Here is a 27,520-nt window from a genome sequence, read left to right on the forward strand (position 1 = left end):
AATAGGGAACCTGACACAGGGCTCCATCCCAGGATCCTGAGATCATGACCTGAGCAGAAGGCAGCCGTGTAACTGACTGAGCCACCCAGGCACCCCTATGCTACAATCTTTAGGGAACCACTAACACAAGAGTGAAATATATAACTTCAAGACTAAGAAATGGAAGAGGGCTGGGGGAAAATAATTTTTAAAAATTAAGTCATTCCAAAAGAATGCACCAATTAGATGACACCGATTAGATGAAACTAATAAAGAGCAAACAGAGAGGAGATAGATTTAAAGTGAATGTGTCAAGGGTGCCTGGATGGCTCAGTCAGTGGAGCATGAAACTGTGTATCTTGGGTCGTGAGTTTGAGCCCCATGATGGGCGTAGAGATTATTTTTAAAAAAAGTTAATTCAAAAAAAAAAAAAGTTAATTCAAAGTGAATATGTCAAGGGGTGCCTGGGTGGCTCAGTCAGTTAAGCAACTGACTCTTGATTTCAGCTCAGGTCATGATCTCGAGGTCCTGGGATGAGCCCCATGTCAGGCTCCCTGCTCAGCAGGGAGTCTTCTTAAGGATGCTCCCTTTCCCTCTCTCTCTGCCCCTCCCACCGCTTGTTCTCTCTCTCTCTCTCTCTCTCTCTCTCTCTCTCCTTGTCTCTATAAAATAAATAAATATTAAAAATATAAAGTATGTTAGTAACTACATTAAATGCAATTATATTAACTTGTCCAATTAAAATACAAGGATATATGCATTGAATAAAAGAAGAAAGCCCAGCTATATGCTGTTTATAAGTAAAATAAAATAAAATATTAGGGTACAGAAAAGCTAAGAGATGGAAAGAGATAATGCAAACCCTGATCCGAAGAAAACTTGTTCACTGCTATATTAATATATAAAGTTGATTTTATAGCTAAAACTGCTACTGAAGATAAAGACGTTCACTTCTTGATGAAAAATGGTTCGATTTAATAGGAATACACACATACATCTATGTGTGTGTATAATCCGCATATAAATATATATACTTTGTATGGAACTAACTTGAATACATAGATTGTTTCATTGCTCATTGGGTGATCAGGCTTTGCTGCAATAACCAATATAAGGAACAAAAGAGGAGACACCACTAAATATCCTACAGACATGAAAAAAGACAATCAGGAAGAATTTTGTGCTAAATAGTTGGAAATTTGGATAAATGGGCAAACTGCTGGCAAAAAGTTACAAAAACAGACACAAGATAAAGTACAAATATGAATAGTCCCATAATTATCAAGGAAATTCATAATATAAAAACCTTCACAGAAAAGAAATGTTGGGAAATATCAGGAAGGGAGACAGAACATAAAGACTCCTAACTCGGGGAAACGAACTAGGGGTGGTGGAAGGGGAGAAGGGCGGGTGTTGGAGGGGAATGGGTGACGGGCACTGAGGTGGACACTTGACGGGATGAGCACTGGGTGTTTTTCTGTATGTTGGTAAATTAAACACCAATAAAAGTTAATTAAAAAAAAAAAAAAAGAGAGAAAAAAAAAAAAAACCTTCACACACTCACAAACACACACAACTAACAGACTATTTATTTTAGTGATAAAGCAAAGCCCACTGACATTTAAGGAACCAAATAATGCCAATATTACAGAAATTCTTCCAGAAAAATAAGAAAAAAAGAACCATCCCCCAATTTTGTTTTATGAGGCTAGCATCATTTTGATTCCAAAACCCAGTAAGCAAAAATAAAGGACAATCTCTCTCATAAAAGTAGATACAAAAATTCTAAACAAGGGATGCCCAGGTGGCTCAGTGATTGAGTGTGCCTGCTTTTGGCTTGGGGCATAATCCCGGAGTCCTGGGATCGAGTCCCACACTGGGCTCCCTGCATGGAGCCTACTTTTCCTCCCTCTGCCTATGTCTTTGCCTCTTTTTGTGTCTTTCAAGAGTAAATAAATAAAATCTTAAAAAAAAAAAAAAACCTAAACAAAACAATAGTAATGCAAATTCAGCTTTGTTTAAAAGGTTAATGGATCTCAACAAATGTGTTTGTTCCTGTAGTGAAAGCCTGGTTTAACATTTGCTTTACTGAATACTGAGACTTAATACAAAATTATGATAAGTTTAACAGTGTAGCATATGGAGACAATTTATGACAAACTATATACAATAATCAATTCCAAGTGGATTATAGCTTTAGGTGTGAAAGACAAAACAGCAAGGCTTCTAGAAATTGATACAGGAAAATATCTTCATTACTTTGACATAGAGAAACACTTTTTAAAAAAGATTTATTTATTTATTTAGGAGAGAGAGCATGCATGGAAGTGTACAGGGAGGAGGGACAGAGGGAGAGAGAGAAGCAGACTCCACACTGAGCAGGGAGCCTGAGGTGGGGCTCGATCCCAGGACCCTGAGATCATGACTTGAGATGAAGACGTTTAACTGACTGAGCCACCCAGGTGCCCTGGGAAACACTTCTTAAAAGAGAAATAAAAAACCCTAGGCATAAAGGAATAGATCATTAAATTTACCTATAATAAAAAATAAAGAGTTCTATTCTTCAAAAAGACACCAGTGGAAGAGTAAAAAATATCCCAAAGAGTTGAAGAAGATACTTTCAATACATATAACTGGCAAAGAACTTGTGTGCAGAATAAGCAAAACAAAAATCTACAGAGCAATTTTTTGAAAATATCGAGCATGATTTAAAAATGGTCAAGAGACTTCAACAGGTCTTTCATATGAGAAAGACCAAAAGACCACTGAACATATGAAAATACACTTCATCAGTAGTCATCCAAAAAATGCAGGTTGAAGTCACAATGAAATTTAAGATATATTAATTATAAAAAAAAATCTCAACAAATTTTAGAGTTGGTCTCATAAAACAGGAAATTAAAAATGCTGCCTCCAGAATTCAAAGACCCAGCAGGTATTGTACCAACTTCTCTGAGATTGTAGGCAAAAGGTAAAATGTCTTTTTTTGTGACATGGGTGAAAATACCATGACCTAGTCTCTATCTACTAAAGGCATAATTTCTGGGATGCGGTAGGGTCTTGTATCTTCACAGATTTTTATTTTCATCCAGTAAATATGTGTCATACATGGCATCTTGTGGGCCTGCTGTGTCTGGATCCCACTGGCATGCCATTATCAAGGTAGTAAATTAATGTGCTGTCCTGAAGAATAACAAGCCAGGCAATCATGTGTGGCTAAGAACAAAAGCTAAGTATCCTGAGCCAGGATCATAAATGTGTACTGCTGTTCCTATCAAATGCAAGCAAATGCTTCTGCTATTTTCTTAAATGATTTATATCTATTAAAAACAACAATATTACCCATTATAACTCAAATTATCTACATTTCCTTTAAAATGGCTTGTTGTAGGGCGTCTGGCTGGCTCCGTCAACAGACCATGCAACTCTTGATCTTGGGGTCATGAGTTTGAGGCCCGTGTTGGGCATAGAGATTATTTTTAAAAATGAAAAAATAAAATGGCTTGTTGCACTACCTACTTGTTTCCTCTAGAACAACTCTCAGAGCACTCATGGTCCCAGATGGCCATATGTAATAACATTTTGCCATTATGTATTGTGGGCTGCTCTCTTCCCACCCTGGATTATAAAATGATTCTGTTTTGCTTCTTTTACTTATAACCAATACTGTATTCTCTACAAATCCTGTAATCCACTCTGTGGTTATGATTTCTAAATCAAAGTTGCTATGTGGCAAGCAATAGACACTAATTTAAACAAAATTAAAGAATTTATTTGAGGGATGCCTGGATGGCTCAGCGGTTGAGCGTCTGCCTTCGACCCAGGGTGGGATCTCACAGTCCCAGGATTTGAGTCCCACAATGGGTTCCCTGCGGGGAGTCTGCTTCTCCCTCTGCCTATGTCTCTTGCCTTCTCTCTATGTCTCTCGTGAATAAATAAAAATTTTTTAAAAAGGAATTTATTTGAGATTCTGATAAGCAGCCAGCGTCAAAATAAAAAATGAACAATGGGGCACCCGGCTGGCTCAGTGGGTTGAGGGCTCAAGCCCCACATTGGGCAAAGAGTTTACTTTAAAAAAATAAATAGGGGATCCCTGGGTGGCTCAGCGGTTTAGCGCCTGCCTTTGGCCCAGGGCGTGATCCTGGAGACCTGGGATCGAGTCCTGCGTCGGGCTCCCTACATGGAGCCTGCTTCTTCCTCTGCCTGTGTCTCTGCCTCTGTGTGTGTGTGTGTGTCTATCATGAATAAATAAATACAATCTTTTTTTTTTTTTTTATTTTTATGATAGTCACAGAGAGAGAGAGAGAGAGAGGCAGAGACATAGGCAGAGGGAGAAGCAGGCTCCATGCACTGGGAGCCTGATGTGGGATTCGATCCTGCGTCTCCAGGATCGCGCCCTGGGCCAAAGGCAGGCACCAAACCGCTGCGCCACCCAGGGATCCCAATAAATACAATCTTAAAAATAAATAAATACAGGATGAACAATGAATCCTTGGGGAGGATAGGAACCAGTGCAGTTTCAGGGAAGTCATGGGCCTGCAAATGATTCATCTAAAACTACCTTTCCTCCCAGGGTGTGCCTGTTTCAGAGTCAATTCTAGAAAAGAGAAAAGATTAATTTAGGATTATATGGCGTAAGAACAGGTGCCTAAAGGAAGTGATATTAGTAGGCAGGGCAAAACAACATATTATGTAACACAATAATATAATAACATAATAATACATTCAATTACAAGCCAATTTTTGGACATATGAAAAATTAAAAGTTTGTGTGTGTGAGAGAGTGAGCTAGTGAGTGCATATGCATGCCAGAGAGCGGCAGAGGGAGTGAGAATTTTAGGATCCAGGTCCAGTGCAGCGCCATGGGGCTCCATCTCAAGACCCTGAGATCATGACTTGAGCTGAAATCAAGAGTCGGATGCTTAACTGACTGAGCCACCCAGGCACCCCTTAACATATGAAAAATTTAGAAAATGTAGGGATGGGAACACACCATGTTCCACTAACCAAAGATATTCACTGTTATTCTTTCTCTAAGTAATATTTTTCTCAGTAGATTAGGAAAAATTTTGTAGATAAATTGAAACAATCCAAATGTATATGCAGATTAAAATTACCAATAAACATGCAAATAGACATAAAAAAACTGATATTTTAGCAGTATTCATGCTTTCATTAAAATTTTTAAAGTGGGGATACCTGGGTGGCGCAGCGGTTTGGTGCCTGCCTTTGACCCAGGGCGCGATTCTGGAGACCCGGGATTGAATCCCACGTCGGGCTCCCGGTGCATGGAGCCTGTTTCTCCCTCTGCCTGTGTCTCTGCCTCTCTCTCTCTCTCTCTGTGACTATCATAAATAAATAAAAATTAAAAAAAATAAAATTTTTAAAGTGAAAAATGTTTTTTTTCTGATTACAAACATATACATGTGGGTTACAGTGCAGAAATATATGCAACATAAACCAAATGTTTCCTATAATTCTGACTGGAATTTGATCTAGATACTCAACTGAAGCTTGTATTTGCTAGGAACTTAGTGGGCAGTCTGGTCCTCAAGTGTATGTGATCTAGAACCATTCTGATTATTACTCCTATTCTATGGTTTGTCATAATAATTATGCTTAGTTTGGTCTTTAGATGTTTCTCCTGGCTATTACCTAGGACCCTATTAACCTAATTTCAATGGCAGAATCACCTACCTGCATCCCTTGATTACCGAACACAGTCACTGTAACACTTTGAAAATTCTGATCCATCTCTCACCATTGTACTTTACTTTTAAGATTTTATTTATTTATTTACTTATTTACTTACTTATTTAGAGTGAGCAGGGGAGGGGCAGAGAGAGAGAGAGAGAGAGAGAGAATCTTAAGCAGGCTCCATGCCCAGTGCAGAGCCTGATACCGGGCTCCATCCCATGACCCATGAGATCAAAACCTGAGCCAAAACCAAGGGCTGGACACTCAACTGACGGAGCCACCCAGGTGCTCCCATTGTACTTTCCAATGCTGTAATGGGGAAAATGTATTTAGAGTTCTCTTACTAAACATTAAAGGATGAGGGAGTAGATGGATTTGATAAATCCAATCTAGCATTCCCATCTCCCTCTCTTTATTTTATAAAAAGGAATGATTGCAACTTCATTCCATTTAGTGTTGGTTGCCACTGGGTCAGATTTCAGATAACTGAGTAAGCAAACTATTAAAATCACTCCCATCTGCTTGAGCACCTATTAGCAAATTTGATTCTATCTAAAATTCTTCCCTATTCCCTAGTCTAACACTCTCACAATGCATTACTTGGCTATTCTTCAGAGGTTAGGCATAGAAATAACAAGAATTTTGTTTTGTGAGCTTTCTCCATTAGGGTTTGACTTTGTAATTGACTCCAGGTGCCTGCTAGGATGTGACCATAATAGTAGACACAGAGGCAAAGGGAAGTGATGGGAAGGAGGCATAAAGCAATTTGGCCACCTCTTATGAGGTAATCATCTGAGGCAAGGTCATTCATTATAAGATCTCCAAGCCATGCAGGAACATCTTTATCAGATGTGTGGATGAGAGATTACATTTCTGCTTGCAAGGAATGCTGAGTGGAATGCGATGCAATCTAAATCATCCAAATTCTTCTCTATGCCAATTCTTGGGATCTTCCATTCTATTCCATTTAGCGTCCAAATTTTGCAAGAGGTCTGGTGATTCTGTAAAAATCAACTTTTTTTGTTTTAAAGATTTATTTATTCATTTTAGAGTGACAGTGTGTGTGCACATGGGGAGAGGCAGAGAGAGAGAGACTCTCAAGCAGACTCCCTACTATACTGAGCACAGAGTCTGACATCAGGCTTAATCTCAGGACCATGAGATCACGACCTGAGCCAAATATAAGAGTCGGATGCTTAACCAGCTGAGCCACCCATGTGCCCCTGTAAAAAGCAACTTAACCTTGAAATTTGCAATCCACAGGATCAGAATTTGAGTTTGAATATTTGTGACCTCAGTTCTGAGGTGGTTAATCTAAAAGTTCTTTTAGCACAGTTAAAGATAGCTCCCGATTCTCTACGCTGAGCCAAGAATTTTTGTCTCAAGTCTGTTACTAGCTTTCTTTAAAGTTCTTCAGAACTGAAAGAAGGAACAATACACCTGTCACCCAGTCTTCCTTCAGCAGGCACTTCATTACAGTTGGCCTAGGGAGTAATTTGAGCAACTCTTGACTCTGTGCCAGAGACTACCCATGAAACACTAATCCTCATGCCTTCAGATCCTTCTAAGATCAATAACCATTTTCTTGAGGATCTGTGCCCTGAAACTGTTCCTTGTAGCAATTTCTGTGCCAATCATAGTTTTTCTTTGTAACTATACAACCCATTTTAACTAGTTTATCAGAAAAGGAATTTGTTCAGGGATTTTGGATTGTTCTCCTAAATTGAAGGAGTAATTTTAATAAGAAAAAAGTACTTTAAACTCAAGCACAACCCTTGAAATCTAGTCATATGATTTCATACTTAGAGATTATCCTAAGAGTGCAGTTGTTAGCAACCTCCTGCTCCCTCAAACACTGGAAAACACATTTAAAAAGTAAACTCTGGTCTTCACTAATAATTTCCTAAAAGGGCAGCATACTCCCACCTGACTCTGATTATGTTCACATTTACAATAAAATAAAAATATTTTATAAATATATATATTTGAGTATAGGTGACACACAATGTTACATTAGTTTCAGGTGTACAACATAACGATTCAGCAAGTTTATATATTATGCTGTGCTCACCATTTGTGTAGCTACCATCTGTCACCATACAAGGCTATTACAATATTATTGACTATGTTCCTTACACTGTGCCTTTATTCCCATGACTTATTCATTCCAAAACTAGAAGCCTGTATCACTCACTCGCATTCACCTGTTTTGGTTACACTAACGTTTAAAAATGTTTTCTGTGATAGCAATCAGTGAGATTTGTTTTCTTTTTTAGAGAGGGAGAGAAAAGGAGGTGAGAGGCAGAGAGAAAGGGAGAGAATCTTATGTGGGCTCCATGCCCAGTGTGGAGCCCAATGTGAGGCTCCATCTCATGCCCCTGAGATCATGACCTGAGACAAACAAGAGTCTGACGCTTACCCTACTGAGCCACCCAATTACCTTCATTGATGAGACTCTTAATTCTCTGGGTAAATTAGTTATCTACATGCAGATATCTTTTCTTGGGGGGTCTTCTGTGCTATCCAAAGTTTGAGATTTCAAATGACTTAAATAATTTATGATGTAAGATCTTACTCTAAATATTGTTTTGCAACTTGCCTTTTTCTTCCAATGATATATCTTGGATATCTTTTAACATAAATGCATTAATCTTATTCTTTTAAAAGTCAATACAGTATTTCAATGTATGAATACAACCAAATTTAGTTAACTCAATATGGAAGACGTTAAAATAACAAATAATTTCCAATTTTTAAATATGATAAACAGAGATAGCAGTAGTGTGTGTGTGTTTGTGTGTGTGTGTGTGTGTGTGGTACATACATTTGCACAAATCGCAATGTTTTTAAACCATTCTCTATAAATATACAAATACGTATTACATCAGTGGTCCATTTCTCAAGGTTGTGAGAAGAGAGGTACATCTCTCTAAGAAAAAGCAAGCTTGCTTACTGCTTATCTATAAAAACAGCAGCTTCTCCAATTCACTGTTCCTCTGCTATGATACAAACTTCACTATGTGCATAGAATCCATCTGGGCTGCTCTGCATTGCTCTTGTGGAACTCTGGGAGCAAGAGAAAGAAATACAACATGATCTATTGCTTGCTGCAATAAAGTTCTTTATCTCTGACCCAGGAGTCTCACATCCTCTGCCAGCATCCATGACATAGTAACAGGCTAACTTATTAGCTTCTGAATAGGGTAAACTTTCAGACCTTGACAAAAGTAGTATATGCTACTCTGTGAGATAAACGCTAAAATATTTTTGTAAAACGTGTTTATAATGGTTATACAATTATCCTTTGGATGGGTGAATCATAATTTATACAACCTAACTTTACCTATTAATATACATTAAATTGTTTCCAAATTTTGCTAGTCTTATGTTGAATTTATACTTAAGTCTTGGCCTACATTTTTAAATAGGTTCCTAGAATAAATTTCAAAAAGTACAATTGCTACTAGGTCAACTGGTATAAACATTTTTAAATCTTAATACAAACTGCCAAACTGCTTTCTAGAAGAGTAGCTGCATTAGCTTTATAGTTCCCAATTCACTGCACACATCAATAATGTTAAAAATGTTTTTATTCTTCTATATCTATTTGTGATCAAACTACATTCACCTTTTTTCACTTAAATGGTGATACACTGGGACGCTTGGGTGGCTCAGCAGTTGAGCGTCTGCCCTCAGCTCAGGGCGTGATCCTGGAGTCCCAGGATCGAGTCCCACATCGGGCTCCCTGCATGGAACCTGCTTCTCCCTCTTCCTGTGTCTCTGCCTCTCTCTGTGTCTCTCATGAATAAATAAATAAAATCTTTAAAAAATAGTCATACACTTCTTTGTATGACTATATCTTAATATCATTTCCAAATACTCACCTTAGTCATTTATTGTTCAAATAAAATTCATATTTTTCCCTGTTATAATGCAGCTCTAAATATCTTAAATATCTTAAAAGTGAAGCTTTTGTACATAATGCTATCCTTGACACAGACTTAAGTAGTCAGGCTTTTCTGGCTCAAATAATATTATCTATCTACTAGATATTAGATAGCCAATTGGATACATAAAAAATAAAGATCCCACCCACACTATTTACAAAAAGTGTAAAATTCATAGCATAAAGCTAACAAAAACTGTAAGAAACCTAGGAATGAATCTAACCAAAGTTAACAAAATTCTATTCATGGAAAGCACAATAAAAGTAATAAATCAAGAGATACAGTATATCCATAGTTTATAGAATGCATAGAAAACTCATTGCTGGGCAGCCTGGGTGGCTCAGCGGTTGAGCGCTGCCTTCGGCCCAGGGTGTGATCCTGGAGACCCAGGATAGAGTCCCACCTCAGGGAAGTGGGAGGTGCAGGGAGACTGCTTCTCCCTCTGCTTGTGTCTCTGCCTCTCTCTCTCTCTCTGTGTCTCATAAATAAATAAATAAATAAATAAATAAATAAATAAATAAATATCTTTAAAAAACCCTCATTGCCATACATTTTCCGCAATTAATATATATATATATATATATATATATATATATATATAATCCAGTGCTTTTTAAAAACAAGGTTTTTCATAGAACATAAGCCAATTAAAAATGGAGAGGAACCCTATGACCTATACATTCTGCTCCTAGGAGTATGTTCAAGAAAGCTGAAAGCATATATTCATAGAGACTTGTAGGCAAATGTTCATTTTTCATAATAGCCAAAAGTAGAAACTCAGATATTCATCAACTGATGGATATGCAAAATGTATTATACCTTTACAACGGAATATTATTCAGCCATGTGAAGGAATGAAGAACTGATATGTGCTATGAGGTAGGTGAATCATGAAAACATTATGCTATGTGAAAGAAGCTAGACACAAAAGACCACACACTGCATGATTCCATGTTTATGAAATATCTAGAATCCACAGAGGCATAAAATAGATCAGTGGTTGCCAAGGGCTGAGGAAGGAGGTGGGAAGTGGCTGCTAAGGCATGGGTTTCTTTTTGGGGTGATGAAAATGTGGAATTAGGTGGTGATGATGGTTGTACCATCTTGTGAATACACGAAAAAATCACCGAATTAACATTTAAAAAAAAAAAAAGATTTTATTTATTCATGAGAGACACAGCGAGAAAGGCAGAGATATAGGCAGAGGGAGAAGCAGGCTCCCTGTGGGGAACCTGATGTGGGACTCGATTCCAGGACCCCAGGGTCATGACCTGAGCCAAAAGCAGATGCTCAACCACTGTCCCACTCAGGTGTCCCTACAGATAGATTCTATTACTGATATAACAAATGATCACAAACTCATGGCTTAAAGCAACACAAATTTATTATCTTACAGTTCTAGAGGTCAGACGTCAGAAATGGGTCAAAAATTTTATTGGATTAAAATATAGTGTTTGCAATGCTTTATTCCTTTCTGAAACTCTAGGGAAGAATCTGCTTCCTTGCCACTTTTCAGTTTCTTGACCTTTTTTTCACTTCTGTTGGCTCATGGCCTCCAGCCAACAATCTTATCATTGTTACTTCTTCTATAGTCAACATCTCCTTTTCTGACTCTCCTGCCTCCACCATTCACTTATAAGTACACTTGTGATTACATTGGGCCCACTTTGATAATCCAGGATAATTTCCCTATTTCAAGACTCTTCATTTTAACTACATTTGCAAAGTCACTTTTGCCATTAAGGTAACATATTTACCAGTTCCAGTGATTAGGATGTCGACTTTTTTTTAAATTTAAATTTTAGTTAGTTAACATACAGTTCAATATTGGTTTGAATTCAGCAATTCATCACTTAATACAACACCCAGTGCTCATTGCACCAAGTGTCCTCTTTAATACCCATCCCCCACCCACCTTTTTCCATCAACCCTCAGTTTGTTCTCTATTGTTAAGAGTCTGTTATGCTTTATTTCCCTCTCTCCTTTTCTCCCCTTCCCATATGTTCATCTGTTTTCTTTCCTAAATTCCACATATGAGTGAGGATTATATGGTATTTGTCTTTCCCTGACTGACTTATTCCACTTAGCATAATACACTAGCTACACCTATGTCTTTGTGAAGGGCAAGATTTCATTCATTTTGATAGCTGAGTAATATTCAATTGTATATGTATATAGCACATCTTTTTTCATTTACCAGTTGAACATTTGGGCTCTTTCCATAGTTTGGCTATTGTTGATAATGCTGCCATAAACATTGGGGTGCATATACCCTTTCAAATATGTATTTTTCTATCCTTTGGGTAAATATCTAATAGTTCAGTTGCTAGGTCATAGGGTAGTTCTATTTTTAACTTTTGGAGGAACCTCCAGATTGTTCTCTAGATTGGGTACACCAGCTTGCATTCCTACCAACAGTGCAAGAGGTTTCCCCTTTCTAGGATATGGACATCTTTGGAAGGCCATTATTTGGACTACCACAGAAGGCCTCAATGAGAAGGTGCCATTTTCAGTGGGGATATGAAATGAGAAAAGAAAAAGTCTTAAGGAAATCTGTGGAAAAAGCCATCCATTCTAAAAGAATAGTAGGTGCTAAGGCTTTGAGGCAGAACCATGTCTAGCTTGTTTGAGAACAGAAGGTCAAAGAGGATGGAGCAGAGTTAGCAAACAGTAGATGAGGACAAGGTAATGAGGTGGCAGTTGGGGCCAATTATATAGGGTCTAGTAATAATTTTGATTTTTACTCTGAGGAAGAGGAGTATACTTGCAATTTTAAGTAGAGGAGTAACACCATCTCTATATTTTTTTAATGGAATCATTGACTGCTGTGTGGAAAAAATGACTGAAAGTTGGGCAAAATTGAAAACAGGACACCAGTGTCTATCAGCTGCACAACAAACTACCCTGAAACTAAAGGGATTTAAAATTTCTCATGATTTTGTGGGTTGTATGGCTGGTTCTTTTGCTCCATGGAGGTGATGGCTGGTGTCATCATTCTGTTGCATTCAGAAAGGAGTTCAGCTGGGACTGCAATGTCAAGGTAGTGTCACTCATGTGGCTGGCAGCTCAGCTGGGTTGGTTGTAAGGAACGTGGGTTGGTCAGGCCTCTCTCTCCAATAGAATAGTCAGACATCTTACACCAATGGCTAATGGTTCTGAGAGAGCTAAAAGGGAAACTGTTGGGTCTTTTAAGGTCTAGGCTCACAACTGATGCAACACTGCTTCCTCCACATTCTGTTAGTAAAAACAAGCCAAAGGCTAAATCAACTTTAAGGGGAGAGAAAACTGACTCCATTTCTTGATGAGAAGGACTGACATCTATATTCAGTTAGGAGGTTATTGGAGTATTTCAGATGAGAGATGATGGTAGCTTGGGTAAGCGGAAAGTAGAATTTGGAGAGACTGGTTGTAATCTAAGTATATGGTGAAGGTAGAACAAATAGGATTTGGTAATGAATAGTGGCATAGTCTGCTTGGGGTGTCATAAGAAAAGTACCATAACCTGGGTTGCTTAAACAACAGAAATTTATTTTTTCACACTCTGGGGGATGGAAGTCTAAGATCAGTGTTCTAAGACGGTAGGTTCTAGTCCTCTCTTCCTGGCTCGCAGATGGTGTCTGGCGGTATCCTCATATGGCTTTTCCTTGATGAATGCATATGGGGAAAGAGATTTTTCTCTCCCTCTTTTTGTAAGGCCACCACCAGTCCTACTAGATTAGTACCCCACCACATGACCTTACTTAATCTCACTTATCTCCTAAAAACCCTATATCCAAAGATAGTCACATTGAGTGTTTAGGGCTTCCACATGGTAATTTTGGGGGATGCGGTTCAGTCCAGAGTAAACAGGATGTAGAATGTGAAAGAGGGAGGAGTTAACGAGGACTCTAGTTTTTTAGTCTGATCAATTGGAAAAAGATATTTACATGAACTTAAATAGGGAATAATGCTGAAGAGATGGGTTTTGGGGGACTGGTGTGTTCAATTTTGGATATGTTAATTTTGAGATAAATATTAGACACTCAAGAAATAGGTGAATAAGGTACTGGGATATGGGTTTGGACTGGATATGAATTTTTTGGAGCAGAGGCATAATGTGGGGTTTTATTAGATTACTAACGACATTTAAAATCATCCGAATAAGATCAACATGAGACTAAGTGTAACAGAGAGGAAGTCTTTTGAGCAATTGATTGTTGAGTTTGGGGAGATGAGGAGGAACAACAAAGGTTTGAGAATTGGCTAGTAAGGGAGAAGTAAGGGCTCACCGAAAATGTTTACCTTCCGCTTCCCAACTTGGGGTGGTAGCTTTCCCTTAAGAACAAACGAAAATATGTTTTGCCAAATGGCAAAACTCTGTGTATGTATATGAAGCAACAAACAAAGAGACAAGGTGGAGATGACTTCTGCAGGTTACCAGAGGTGGTATTTCCTGACAAAGGAGCAGTTACAGATGGGACACCTGGTGAAACTGCATATGCAAATAAGTTCTGGAAAAGTGTTCCCGGGGATTCACCTTCCAGTACTTTGAGAAGTCATTACAAATTATGAAACTTTGCATTCTAATTGTAACAATTATGGGAAGCCTGAAAAACTGTTCAAGCAACATAGCTGTAGTTAAACAGCTGAACAGGAGTGGTGTCTGGGGAAAGAAAATAAACATGGCTGATCTAAATTTTGGGTAGTTGAGGTCTTCAGAGCTGCTATTCCAGTTAGGAATAGAATTAGGATAAAATACTCTTCTTCTAAGACCGTGCTAAATAAATATTGACTCTAAAAATGTTCATAAGTTATTGGCTTCCTTATATCGAAGGGAGTCACATCTAAATCACTATATTTATAGCAGAGGGTTTTTTTTTTTCCTCCGTGGTCAATTATTCTCTCATTTAAAAAGGGGGGATACTGGTGAACGTCACCAGGGTCAGATCTCCTACAAACTCAGAATTAATTTGCCCCAAATCTACAAAGCAAGAGTCATGAGCAGCCTATTTTATCTGCAAGGAATTTGGTTGATTAATTCATGTAGTCGAAGAGCTGCAAAGGTATGGATAGGAGGTACCTTCTTGCTTCAGAGTGGGGAGAGACTCTAGAGATTAGCTAGAGCAGGAAACCTTCCTACCACACACCCCTGTCCTGGGCTTGAAAATTCGGCCATACTCTAGTCAAGTCGTTTCATTCACTATTCTTTCGTATTAGGAGGAATTAAGGACTGTGTGTGCAGCATGTGCCCACAACATGGAGATATTCAGAGAAAGTGTAATAACATACTTGTGTTTTCCCCACTCGGCCTACACCACCCAATTTACCAAAGCCCTACCCTGAGTTTATACCTAGAAGATGCTGGATTGCTACTTTGTTACCCATCTTGGCGATGGGAACCTCATTCTTGAACAAACACTTATAGCAGCTTTACAAGAGCTGTGGATCCCGGAGGCGCGGGTGGGAGGTTATAAAAGGTTGGAAGGCCTACACCTGGGTGGCTCAGTGGTTGCGCGCCTGCCTTGGCTCAGGTCATGATCCCGGAGTCCTGGGATGGAGTCTCACATTGGGCTCCTTGCAAGGGAGCCTGCTTCTCCCTCTGCCTGTCTCTCATGAATAAATAAAATCATATATACATATATATATATATATATATATACATATATATATATATATAATCTAACAAGATATGGCAGTATCTGCCCCAAATAAAAAGCTCACAACTTAGTTGTGTGCACCTGTTAGCCTGTTATTACCAACCTCTCTCTCTTTTCTGGAGCGTGAGGTTGGGAGAAGGGTATGAAAGCTAATATTTTCTTTTTTAAAAAAAGATTTTATTTATTCACGAAAGACACAGGGAGAGAGGCAGAGACAGGCAGAGGGAGAAGCAGCTCCGTGCGGGAAGCTGGATGCGGGACTCCATCCCAGGACTCTGGGATCCCAACCTGAGCCGAAGACAGACGCTCAACCGCTGACCCACCCAGGTAGGTGCCCCTGAAAGCTAACATTTAATCGAGCATGTACTATGCGAAAGGACACTCTTCTATGAGCTTTAGTATTAACTCATTTGGCCCTCGACTAAGCGTATGACGCAGGTAGTATTCCATCCCTGTTTCACAGGTAAAGAAACTGAGGACAGTGGCTAATTGCCCTCGAGGTCACAGCCCCGCGCACCGAGCGCGCGGGGGCGGCGGTGCAGGAAGCGACGACAGGCGAGGGCCCGGGGGCGGGGCACAGAGGGCGGGGCACAGAGGGCGGGGCACAGAGGGCGGGGCACAGAGGGCGGGGCACAGAGGGCGGGCTTTACCTTCGTCCCAACGCCAAGGCCGCCTGCTTACTGATTTGTATCTGCCCATCACTTTGCCTGCTGGCCCCACCGCCAGGAATGGAAAGTTTGAACTCCCAGCTCCGTAAGATTCGGCCTGGATCCTGAGAAGACCCTCCCGTAGGCGACGGACGGCTCGCTCCCTCCTCACAGCCAGGTCGGGAGAGCAGCAAGGGGCTGACTCCGGCGGGCGAACTACAACCCCCATCACTCCCCGCGCGGAAGGCTGGGTCCACGCGAAGGGAACGCGGGGGTGTTCCAAAAGTGCCTTGAGGAAAAAAGAAAAAAATCACGAACGCCTCCCGCCGTTTTTCCATCTTCACACAGGCCTCGCTTCCATCATCCGTTTTGATGGAAGCGCAGTGAGGCCTGTAGAGTTCGCTTTGCCTTCGGGCACAGCAGAGGGCAGGCGGGACGACGGCGCGCGGGCGCGAGAGCCCCGGGGCGCGCGCGGGGCGGAGCCTGCGGCGGCGGGGCCGGGGCGCAGGCCGGAAGTGTGCGAGGACGGAGGGAGAGGCGTGAGTGGCTGCGGGCGTGCGCTTCCGGCCAGTGCGTCGACGTCGGCCGGCTGCGGAGGGCTCCTCGGCAGGCTCTTCGGCCAGCACCTTACGCACTCCGCTGGCTCCCAGGCCTTGGGTCTCCGCTCATCTCGCCGTAGGCCGTGACGACATGAGCAGCAAAGAAGGTGGCGTCCTCGGCGGCCCTGGGCGTTCTTTATTCAAAGGGGGAGGACCTCCTTCCTTTTTGTCGGATTTTCCACTTCGCTTCCCCCTTGAGGGATTGCCCTCTCCCCATGCAGCCTCGGGGGGGGGGCGGGGGGGGCGGCCCCGGAGATTTCCTGGCCACGTCGGGCCTGTGGACACCTGGCCATTTCTTAAATCCTCGAGCTGTGTTTTTGATCTTAGTTTGGTCATTGCTCCACCTTGTGCCAGATCAGGAAAGCCACTGGTGGAGGCCCCGGGTGAGGTGAGCTTAAGATTGGGGGGTGGGGGTGGGGGGGAATAAAAGGCAGGGCTGCTGCTGCGCGAGTCTCGGGCCAGGGCCCCTGGGCGCGGGTGTGAGAGCGAGGCAGGGGCCAGCTCTGGTGCAAAAGCCCTACCCAACTGTTTTCTCCTTCTCTACGTAAGGATCAGGAGGGTTCAGGAAAAGGAAGCATGACAATTTCCCACATAACCAGAGAAGAGAAGGGAAGGATGTTAATTCATCTTCACCTGTGATGTTGGCCTTCAAATGTAAGTTTTCTGTCATGGAGGTTGGCGAAGGGAAGAGAGCGAGAGAGGTGGTAAGAAGGAGCGTTTAGGCATGTTGTGCACACACCGTTAGAACGTGAGCTGTGCCGGTGTGAACCTTGTACCTTCTTCCCCAGAGGTTAGCTGTGGTGCTGGGTCTGCCATTAAAGTCGAGGGTACTCAGGTGTTGGCTTTTTTTTTTTTTTTTCTGTAAGGGTTCTACAGGTAAATACTAGCATCAGAAATGCTAATGCACACTAAAAATTACTGTGTCCCCGACATACAAATATGTATCCGCTACATAGATAGGTCAGCTGTATGTATACATATAGATTTAATTAGTTTACTTTGAAGCGTATATTTTGGTTTTGGCTCCTCAGCTAGACCTTTGAAGACCAGGATTAAGTTTTTTGTTACGACTGTCACACCTCCCAGAGAGTGGGACCTTCTCTATTAATAAGTCATATACATGCCACAGATATACTGCACATACATAATGTCTTTGTGTGTATGTGTTATTCACAGGCCTTATTTTATTTTATTTTATTTTATTTTATTTTATTTTATTTTTTAAAGATTTTATTTATTTATTCATGAGAGAGAGGCAGAGACATAGAGGGGGAAGCAGGCTCTCTGTGGGGAGTCTGATGTGGAACTCCATCCCAGGCCCCCGGGATCATGACCCGAGCTGAAGCATATGGGATGCTCAATCACTGGGCCACCCAGGTGTCCCTCACAATCCTCCTATTAACTTGGTTGAGTTGCTCCTCATTTCAAAAGAAAGCGTAAAACAAAAATCTCCTTCCTGTCATCCTGTATTCACCCTCCCACACCTTACAGTTAGAGCCTGAGAGTGCCTGAGCTGTTGATTCTCACTCTCGGTCATCTGAAGACCTGATTGGGCCTGGAGGATCCGCCTCAGTTGACCAGTCGGGCCTTCTGCCAACAACCAGCTCTCCGTCCTCACAGGAGAGTGAGGCCTACTTGAGTGGCCTAATGTTATGGCAGCTGGCTTCCTCGATCAAAGCAAAGAGGAAACCAGTCTTCTTACGTCCTGATCTCAGACACAATACACTGTCACTTTTGCTACATTCTGTTTGTTAGAGATGAGGCAGTTTAAATAACTCTGCTTCATTTTTATTTTTTTATTTTTAATTTTTTTTTTTTAAAGATTTTATTTATTTATGAGAGACAGAGAAAGAGAGGCAGAGACACAGGCAGAGGGAGATGCAGGCTCCATGAAGGAAGCCTGACGTGGGACTCGATCCCGGGTCTCCAGGATCACAACCTGGACTGAAGGCGGCGCTAAACTGCTTAGCTACCCAGGCTGCCCTCTGCTTCATTTTTAAAGGGAACAAATTAAGTTCCACCTTTTGAAGGGAGTCCTAAATAATTTGTGGGTATATTTTAAAATCATGGCACCTACATTGATCTTTAGATGTATAAAACAACTTGTAATTGCTTGAGAGTGTATTGATACAATGAATGGTATACACAGTGCAAAAACTGCAGTGGGCCAGGGTTTCCCCGTCCTTGTCCTCTGACACACCATATACAGAGCTGCTTGTTTCCAAGCATATGTTGCTTTTGTATGTTTCCTTCTGCGTTTTCACACATAGTTCTTAAAGCTCAAAATTTCTTCTGATTTGCTACTTCCATTGTCCATCTGGTGAACCGTGGTTGCCTTCATAACCTAGCTCACATATCTTCTTGGAAGTCTTTCTGATTTTTTTTGTCAAGCAAATTTATTGACAGATATTGCATTTATTCATTATCCATTCATCCATTTTGTCATTAAATATTTATTGAGCATCTGCTGTGTTCTAGCATGTGTTAGCAGGAACAAGAAAAATGTGGTTCCTGCTTTCCTGAACCTTTACACATGGTTATTATGAATTTTAATTGTTTACATTTTTATCTTTAACTGGACTAAACTCTTTAAGGATAAGAATTGTCTTGTTTAGCTTTGTATTCATAGTATCTGATTCACAGTTGTCATTAATATTTATAATAATGAAAGCTTTTCATTGTCTTGAAATATAGGCAAAATCCCTGCTTAGTTGTTATCTCAATAATAGAAGCAAATGTATTTGGTCCTTGTCAACCTGTTAATTTGGTTAATAGTTTATTCAAGTTCTGGGGTTTTTTAAATCATGCAAAATACATCCCTGTGCTCCCTGTGGGACAGGATATTTGCTAGGTCTTCGTCGTGACAATGCTTCTGAAATAAAGTGGTGATTAAGAGTTAAGTGGCTTATGGGTATTTCAGTGACTAGGGCTTGGAAATTCAGAAAGTTGTCCTTAAAAGTTATGAACTTTTAATAAAAAAGAAGTCCAGGTTTTTGTGGGGGGAGATAACATTGCATGTGATACGATTTAAAAAACGTTATGAAAGTTAGGTAGTTGAAGTAATTTTTATAAAAGTCTCATGTGATAATTCTGCAATAATTCATGTTTGAATTAGATGAGGTTTGTTTTTTTAACATTATATAAATATAAATATATATGTTTATATACATTTATATAAATATATATATATATATATATATACACATTTTACTATGAGGCTATGAGTGGTAAAATCCAGTTAAAGCATACCTGTTTAAAGAAAGAATATTTTGGTTACTAGCAGTCTTTGATTTCCATCATTTAAATGAGATGATGTGCTCTTCATTTTTATAGAGTAAATAATAGTTCCTTTATAGTGCATAATAACAGTGTTGTTTGATAGGCTTGAAGCATAGAATATGCATGCTTATGGTTGTAATAATGTGTTAGCATTTCAGCAGGAACTTGATGCAAGACATGATAAATATGAGAGACTTGTGAAACTTAGTCGGGATATAACTGTTGAAAGTAAAAGGACAATTTTTCTTCTCCATAGGATTACAAGGTGAGTAAGTATCTTTAAAATTTGTTATAGTTGCATATAGTTTGATATGTATTATATATGTTTTGTAATGTTTTATACCTCAATGAACAGTAACTAGCTGTTAGAATATTTTGTGATTTGTTATATGAACATTGGGATCAGAAGACATTAGCAGCAAGTAGGTTTTTTTTAGTTATTTTTTTTTTAGAGTGAGCAAGCATGAGCTGAGGGGAGGGGAGAAGGCAGAGGGAGAGAGAGAATCTTAAGTAGGCTCCATGCCCACTCTGAAGCTAATGTGGGGCTCTGTCCCACAACCCTGAGATCATGACCTGAGTCAGACACTCAACAGACTGAGCCACCCAGGCACCCCAGTAGCACGTAGATTTTAAGAACAAATGTTTTAATCAACACAGGAAGGGAAAGTTCTTATTTTCAGAGCAGCTAGGGATTTGTGTTAAGATCACTCAGTGAATAGCTGTTTGTGAAAATATTAAATTTCTAATGGCTTTATTAGAGCCTGTTGCATAAAAGCTTTACTTGGATGATACATGTAAAATTTTAATGGTAGATCAATGTTGAAATCTAGTTATTTACCTTCCCATTCATTGATCAACTCATTGCAATCTGCTTTTCTGCCTCATAACTATTGAAATTGTCCCATTACCCTCATAATTGCTAAATCTAGTGCATACTCTTCTTATTTTACATTTTTGTAGCATATGATAGTATTGACTGCTTAATTCTCCTTTGGAAGTTCCCTTTTCTTCAGCTCTGAGGCATCTTTTCTTTGAAATTTCTTTCTGTAAGAATATTTTATTTTTCTAGATATATCCTAGATTCCTTGGTTGCAAATAAAAGAAACCAGATTATGAGGTGCCTAGGGCTCAGTTGGTTAAGCGTCCAACTCCTAGTTTCAGCTCAGGTCATGATCTCAGGGTCAAGAGATTGAACCCAATGTGCAGCTCCACACTGAATGAGGAGTCTGCTTGAGATCCTCTCCCTCTCCTTCTTTCCCCCCCTACCACCTGCCCACCCTGCTCACGTGCGCATGTGCTCACTCTCAAATAAATACATACATATGTACATACATATATACCAGCTTAAACTACCCTAAGCAGAACAGGGAAATGAATTATAAAGATTCAGGAATATTCTATGAATGCAGCTAGGTATCTCTATCTTCCATCTTTGCTTCTTTGTTTGCTTCCTATTTCATTTAATTGGCTTTCTTTGCTTCTCTGTGGTACATGAGGTTAAAAAGTGCCCACCTGTAACTAATTCCGATAGAGAAATTCTTGTTACAAAGTACAAATACCTCTAGAAGGACTTACCGTGTATATATCTTTTTAAGGGTTTAAGTTAATTATATCTTCCAGATACAATTTTTTTTTTTAAAGATTTTTTTATTTGAGAGAGAGCAAGCACACAGAGGGAGAAGCAGAAGCAGACTCCCTGCTGAGCAGGAAGCCCGACACAGGGCTTGATCCCACAACCCTGAGATCATGACCTGAGCCAAAGGCAGACACTCTTGACTGAGCCACCCAGGCACCCCAAAAGTCCAGATATAATTTATCATCTTTTCAGTATTCTCTCATTTACAGCTTTCTTTCATTTACACTTTTAAGGTAACTTATTAATAGTTTAATTTTTACTCTATTAAGTGGAAGTGAATTTGCCATATATAGGTTTATTGGAATGTGACACTGTTAATTTTTATCTTCCCTGACCCTAAAATTAGTTTTTGGTTATTTTTTAAATGAGTTCTTAGCTTCTATTATGGAAAGATTTTAAGCTATTCTTGAACTTGACGTTCTATTATGGAAAGAAGAAAGAAACACTGTTTTGACTAATTATGAACACTTTTTCAGTACAAATTGCAATTTTAAAAGGACTGACATCAGTATTTAGCAGTTTAGAGAAATAATAGAATTGTGACGGGGGGGTCTTAATATTTTAGAAAAAGCCATGTTTTTGTGTCAAGTCATCTTGTGTGTGTTTCTCCACTAAAAATAATTAATGCATTGTTTTTATAGTAAACTTAGAAAGTAGTAATCTTTAGAAAAATAATACATTGTAGCAAAGTAAAGATACTCAGTGAAAGAATTCAGTCACAGTACCCAAAGATAGCTATTGTTTTTGAGCAGATTTCATATTTTACGGCTTTTTCTTTTCTTTTTAAGCTCCGTGCCTAATGTGGGGCTTGAACTCATGACTCTGAGATCAAGAGTCACATGCTCTTGGTAGAGCCAGCCAGGCACCCCTGATTTTATGTATTTTTAATAAAATATAATTGTAGTTTTCATTAGAAACATCCAGATACAATATTTAGCCCTGTGTTCATTGATACTTAGATTATTTTAGTTTTTCACTAACAAAGCATCTGGCTGATACTGTAAAAGTTCCCAATATCTTGATTATAGTGCTCCTGATATGGAAGAGATATTGACTGAATCAGAAATTAAGTTGGATGGTGTTAGACAAAAGATATTGCAAGTAGCCCAAGAGCTCTCAGGAGAAGACATGCATCAGTTTCATAGAGCCATTACTACAGGTAAGTGTAGGTTCACTTCAGTGGTAACATTAAAAAAAACAACAGTGTGTTATGTGATTTTTTTTTTTTTTTAAAGATTTTATTTATTTATTCATGATAGTCAGACAGAGAGAGAGAGAGAGAGAGGCAGAGACACAGGCAGAGGGAGAAGCAGGCTCCATGCACCGGGAGCCTGACGTGGGATTCGATCCCGGGTCTCCAGGATCGCGCCCTGGGCCAAAGGCAGGTGCCAAACCGCTGCGCCACCCAGGGATCCCGTGTTATGTGATTTATATGTGAGTTGCATGAATTTTAATTGACACAGTGAAATTTTATTGGCTTTAAGAATTGGGACTTCTGAATAGTAATATAAAGATAATCCAAAAACATTTAATTTGTATTATTTTTCCAATTACGTAGAATAGTCATTAATAGATTTTAATAAAGTTACTGAAAAAAAAAACAGGCCTTACAGAATGAACTTTTATTCTTTGAGTGTATAGGGTGTATTCAGACAAGGCACATCTCATTTCCCAGTACAGGTATATCTTACTGATGGCCCTAAGTTTCAGGTTAGTGGGTTCATAAAAGAGAATGTATCGCCTAGCCAGATAGACCCAACATCTCATCGTGTGACTCCATACTGGAATTTTAAGATTATACTGGGCTTTATATAAACACAAATCACTTTATATATACACACAAATCAGTCACGTAAATATTTGAAGCCCTAGGTTCTTTTATCTTCATGCTTTTCTTAATGTGAATTCACTGACAGGAGGGATACTATATAATTGAGGAAGACAAAGTCAGAGGTTGATTCATATGTATGAGAGTTCTCTGTTTCTTTTAAATAGCTGATTCCACTGAACTCAGGGCATTTCATAATTAAAAATGAGCTGCTCAGTGTGTCTAGCTTAGTGTGAACATTTATAATTTCAGCTTGTTCTTCAGAAATGTCAACCTGTAGTATGTATGTTCATGTGTCTTTTGTTGTTGTTGCTCAATAATTATACATACAGTTGATCCTTGAACAATGGGTCAGGATTAGGGGTGCCAACTCCTTGTACAGCCAAAACATAAAACTTTTGACTCCCCCAAAACTAAACTACCAATAGCCTACTATTGACTGGAAGTCATACCGATAACATAAGTTTGTTAACAGGTATTTTGTATATTATGTGTATTGGCTGTATTCTTAGAATAAAGTAGAAAAGAAAATCATGAGAAGAATACATTTATAGTACTGTACTATATTTATTGAAAAAATCCACATAGGCATGTACTATTGCAGTGTTCAAGGGTTACCTGTTATTTTGTGTATTTCTTTTTTACTGAGGTATAACTGACGTATAACATATTAGTTATATAATATATTAGTTCTAGGTGTACATTGTATATGTTGTGAAATGATCACAAGTCTAGTTAACATCCATAACTATATACAGTTAACAATTATGTTTTCATATGACAAACTTTTAAGGTCTATTATTATTGGGCAGCCCTGGTGGCGCAGCGGTTTAGCGCCGCCTGCAGCCCGGGGTGTGATCCTGGAGACTTGGGATGGAGTCTCATGTCAGGCTCCCTGCATGGAGCCTGCTTCTCCCTCTTCCTGTGTCTCTGCCTCTCTCTCTCTCTCTCTCATAAATAAATAAAATCTTTAAAAAAACAAAAAAAGGTCTATCATTATTAACTGTAGTTGTCACGCTGTACATTTCCATTTTGCCCACCTCCCACCTCTGGCAACTACTTAAAATGTCTTTTTATACGAACAAAGAAAGTACCTGCTTATATCACTTAAAGGTGAGTTTTGTTACTCAAAATTGAAGTGATAACTCAAACAGTTGTATGAAGAGTCATTCTAGTACATTCCCAAAGGAGATCCATTCCCGTTGTCATTTATTATTTACTATCAGAGATTTGTTTTTTTAGGTAATAGCACACATAATAAAAAGATTTGATGAACTCAGTTGTGCTGTCATGTGGCAAAACCTTGAATGTGACGGGTTTGGCAGGGTTGGGAGAGAAGATCTGACTACTGGTGAGGAGAAGGGTTCTTATTGAAAGCTAAAACAAGTCTCTTGAAGACATGAGAATATCTTCATGATCTTATAGTAGAAAAGATTTTTTTGAAATAACACGAGCATTTACTAAAGGAAAAATGGATCAGTTGGATTTCATTAAAATTAAGACATTTAAAAGTGAAAACGCAAGCTAAAGTCAGAAGAGACATACATACCCTGGATAAAGGACTCACATAGGGAATATATGAAGAATTCCTACAAATCAAGAAGACAGGCAATTTTAAAAATTGGACAAGGGTGCTTGGCTGGCTCAGTGAGTGGGTGGAGCTTCCTGATCTCTGGGTCATGACTTCAAGCCCCATGTTGGGTGTAGAGATTACTTTAGAAAAAATGAACAAAAAACTTCAGGGGTTTCAAAATGAATATTCACATGGCTAATAAGCATATGAAAAGGTGCTGAGCATTATTCACTAGAGTCATGCAAACTAAAGCCAAATGGTACCGTTTACTTACCTGCATGATTAAATTATAAAGACTGACAATACACTTTAAGAAACTTTGGCTAAAAATGTATGCCTACTATATGATCCCTTTTGGATACGTACCCAATAAAAGTGAGGCTCGTGTCACCAAAAGACATATGCAAGAAAGCTCGTAACAGCTGTAGTGATAATATCCTAAAACTGAAAAATGACCCAAGATGTTTATTAGCAGGAGGATGGATAAATGATTTACGGTGTAGTTGTACAGCATAACAAATACATAGCAAAAATGATAAACATGCATACTAGTGAATATGAATCTCACAGTCTATTGGGCAAAATAAGCAGACTCAAAGCAATACTATTGTGTAGTTCCATTTAAGTGAAGTTCAAAAAGAGGCAAAATTAATCTAGGGAGTTAAAAGGCAGGATAGTGGTTACCTGGTGGTAAAGGTTAGGGGCAGAGATTACTGACTAGAGGCATGAGGGAACCTTCTGGAGTGATAGAAATGTTTTGTATTTATAGCTGGGTGGTGGTAGGTACATAGTGTGCACAAATTAGAAATTGAGTTATACACAATATAAATTATAAGTCTTTTTTTTTTCAAAGTCACTATTGACAAATTTTTAGTTCCTTTTTCCAGAGCAATTCTTTGTATCAGGAGATCATATCAATAATCTCTTTGTGGTGGAGGGGTGCCTGTCTGGCTTAGAAGAGAGTGTGACTCTTTTTTTTCTTTTTTAAGATTTTATTTATTCATGAGAGACACAGAGAAGCAGACACACAGGGAGAGGGAGAAGCAGGCTCCATGTAGGGAGCCTGACGTGGGACTTGATCGCTGGTCGTCCAGAATCAGGCCCTGGGCCGAAAGCAGCGCTAAACTGCTGAGCTTCCCAGGCATCCCAAGTGTGTGACTCTTGATCTTGGGGTCATGAGTTTGAGCCCCAGGTTGGGTGTAGAGGTGACTTAAATTTTAAAAAAAATGTCTTCATGGCAGTCTTTTGGTGAAAATATGTGCCAAAGTTTACTAAAAACACTTATGCCATTCATATTGATGATATTCTTCATCAAAATCCCTTTGGTGAGGTTTTTCTCGTGTACCCTGACATTTCTAGTTGTTAGGCAGGGCAGATGATGTTTGTGGCAATGTTTGCCTTGTTCTATTTGATCTCCTGAAATTTTTATCTCAGTTTCCAGAAAGTCCTTGATCTGAAGAAGCAGTACAGTCTAAATGTCTTACTGTAGCAAAGTGAACAAATCACATTCTACAGCTTCTAAGTATCCTGTTAGCTTGGATAACTAAAGGCAAGAGTTTGAATAACTTCCATAAGTGCTATCATTTTTCTGTCACTTCATGCAGTAAGTTTATCTTATATAAAAATTCGTGGCAATATAATGCATATATTAAAAGCTGGCTGCAGTAGTCTTCACTTTTGACTTCAGTCCATGCTTAGAACTTTAATACTTCTGCAAAAACTGGTATATTTTCCTCACAATGTTGATTCTTCATCATATGATGATGTGTTAGGTTAAACTTCTCAATTCTGTATTATATATGATGATGTGTTAGGTTAAACTTCTCAATTCTGTGTTAGTTCAAGGTTAAGCCTACTAATCTTAGGACATCGTAGATTTTTTTTATTTGTCCCAGTAATCTATTTTTGTATATTCTTTAATTGTCAGTGAGTAAAGTGTAAGGAAAGACTTTAAATAAAAGTGAGGGTCATATGGATAGTGACATGAAAAGAAACCTAATTTGGCTTTTAGAACAAAATAGATAAATGGAGAAGAAAAGACAAAATGGACATTTCATGGAGTCAGTAGAATGTTTCTTAAGTCAGGAAGGAAGCACTGCATTCTTGAAAAGAGTTAGGGCATTAATAAAATGGAAGCAATCTTCATATTTTCCCCCTTCAGTGGATCATTGAGGATTATTTGAAGCACCAAGTCCATTTTAGGCCTTTATCTTTTCTTTGTAAATTTTTTTGTAGACTGCCTACTCTTGGTTTAAAAATGTAAGGTTTCCCTATATCTCACTTTTCTGTAGCTAAGTCCTTAAAATAAAATGAGATTCTTTAAGTCAAAGCAATAAAGTTGTTTTTTTCTTAAAGTTAAGGAATAAAGCAGTTAAATAAAGAGCTATCTGGGACTTAAAATTTTGCTGACAGATACTTTATTTGATAAAATAAGGTTATTTATAATTAGAGTAGCATTAACAATATGATGCTTATGAATAGCTTGCTGCTTGTAATTGTTAAATGCTTGTTTTGGTGTTACTCCAAATAGTTGTTCTTTTGACTTGAAGATAAAACAATTCTGGCATTGAACTAAAGGAGTTCTGTGCTTTTCCTCATTAAGAATAGTGCTAATGGCACGCAGAGCATTTCCCTAAGGGATACTTGTGTGAGCTCAAACATGGAGTATCCTCCTAATAATTGAACAACAACAGAAAGTT

General features: G+C 39.0%; 1 protein-coding gene across 1 annotated transcript in view; it reads left to right on the forward strand.

Annotated features, from left to right (window-relative positions):
• Positions 1-16,443: 16,443 nt before the first annotated feature.
• TSNAX (translin associated factor X) overlaps positions 16,444-27,520 on the forward strand; it is a 30,414-nt gene continuing 19,337 nt past the window's right edge. The window contains exons 1-4 of the mRNA XM_041749475.1: positions 16,444-16,612; positions 17,055-17,159; positions 19,935-20,049; positions 22,449-22,579. Of these exons, the coding sequence (XP_041605409.1) occupies positions 16,597-16,612; positions 17,055-17,159; positions 19,935-20,049; positions 22,449-22,579 (367 nt within the window). The 5' untranslated portion in view covers positions 16,444-16,596. The remainder of the gene's footprint in view (positions 16,613-17,054; positions 17,160-19,934; positions 20,050-22,448; positions 22,580-27,520) is intronic.

The sequence above is a fragment of the Vulpes lagopus genome, chromosome 3, assembly GCF_018345385.1.
Source record: "Vulpes lagopus strain Blue_001 chromosome 3, ASM1834538v1, whole genome shotgun sequence".
Taxonomy (NCBI): Eukaryota; Metazoa; Chordata; class Mammalia; order Carnivora; family Canidae; genus Vulpes; species Vulpes lagopus.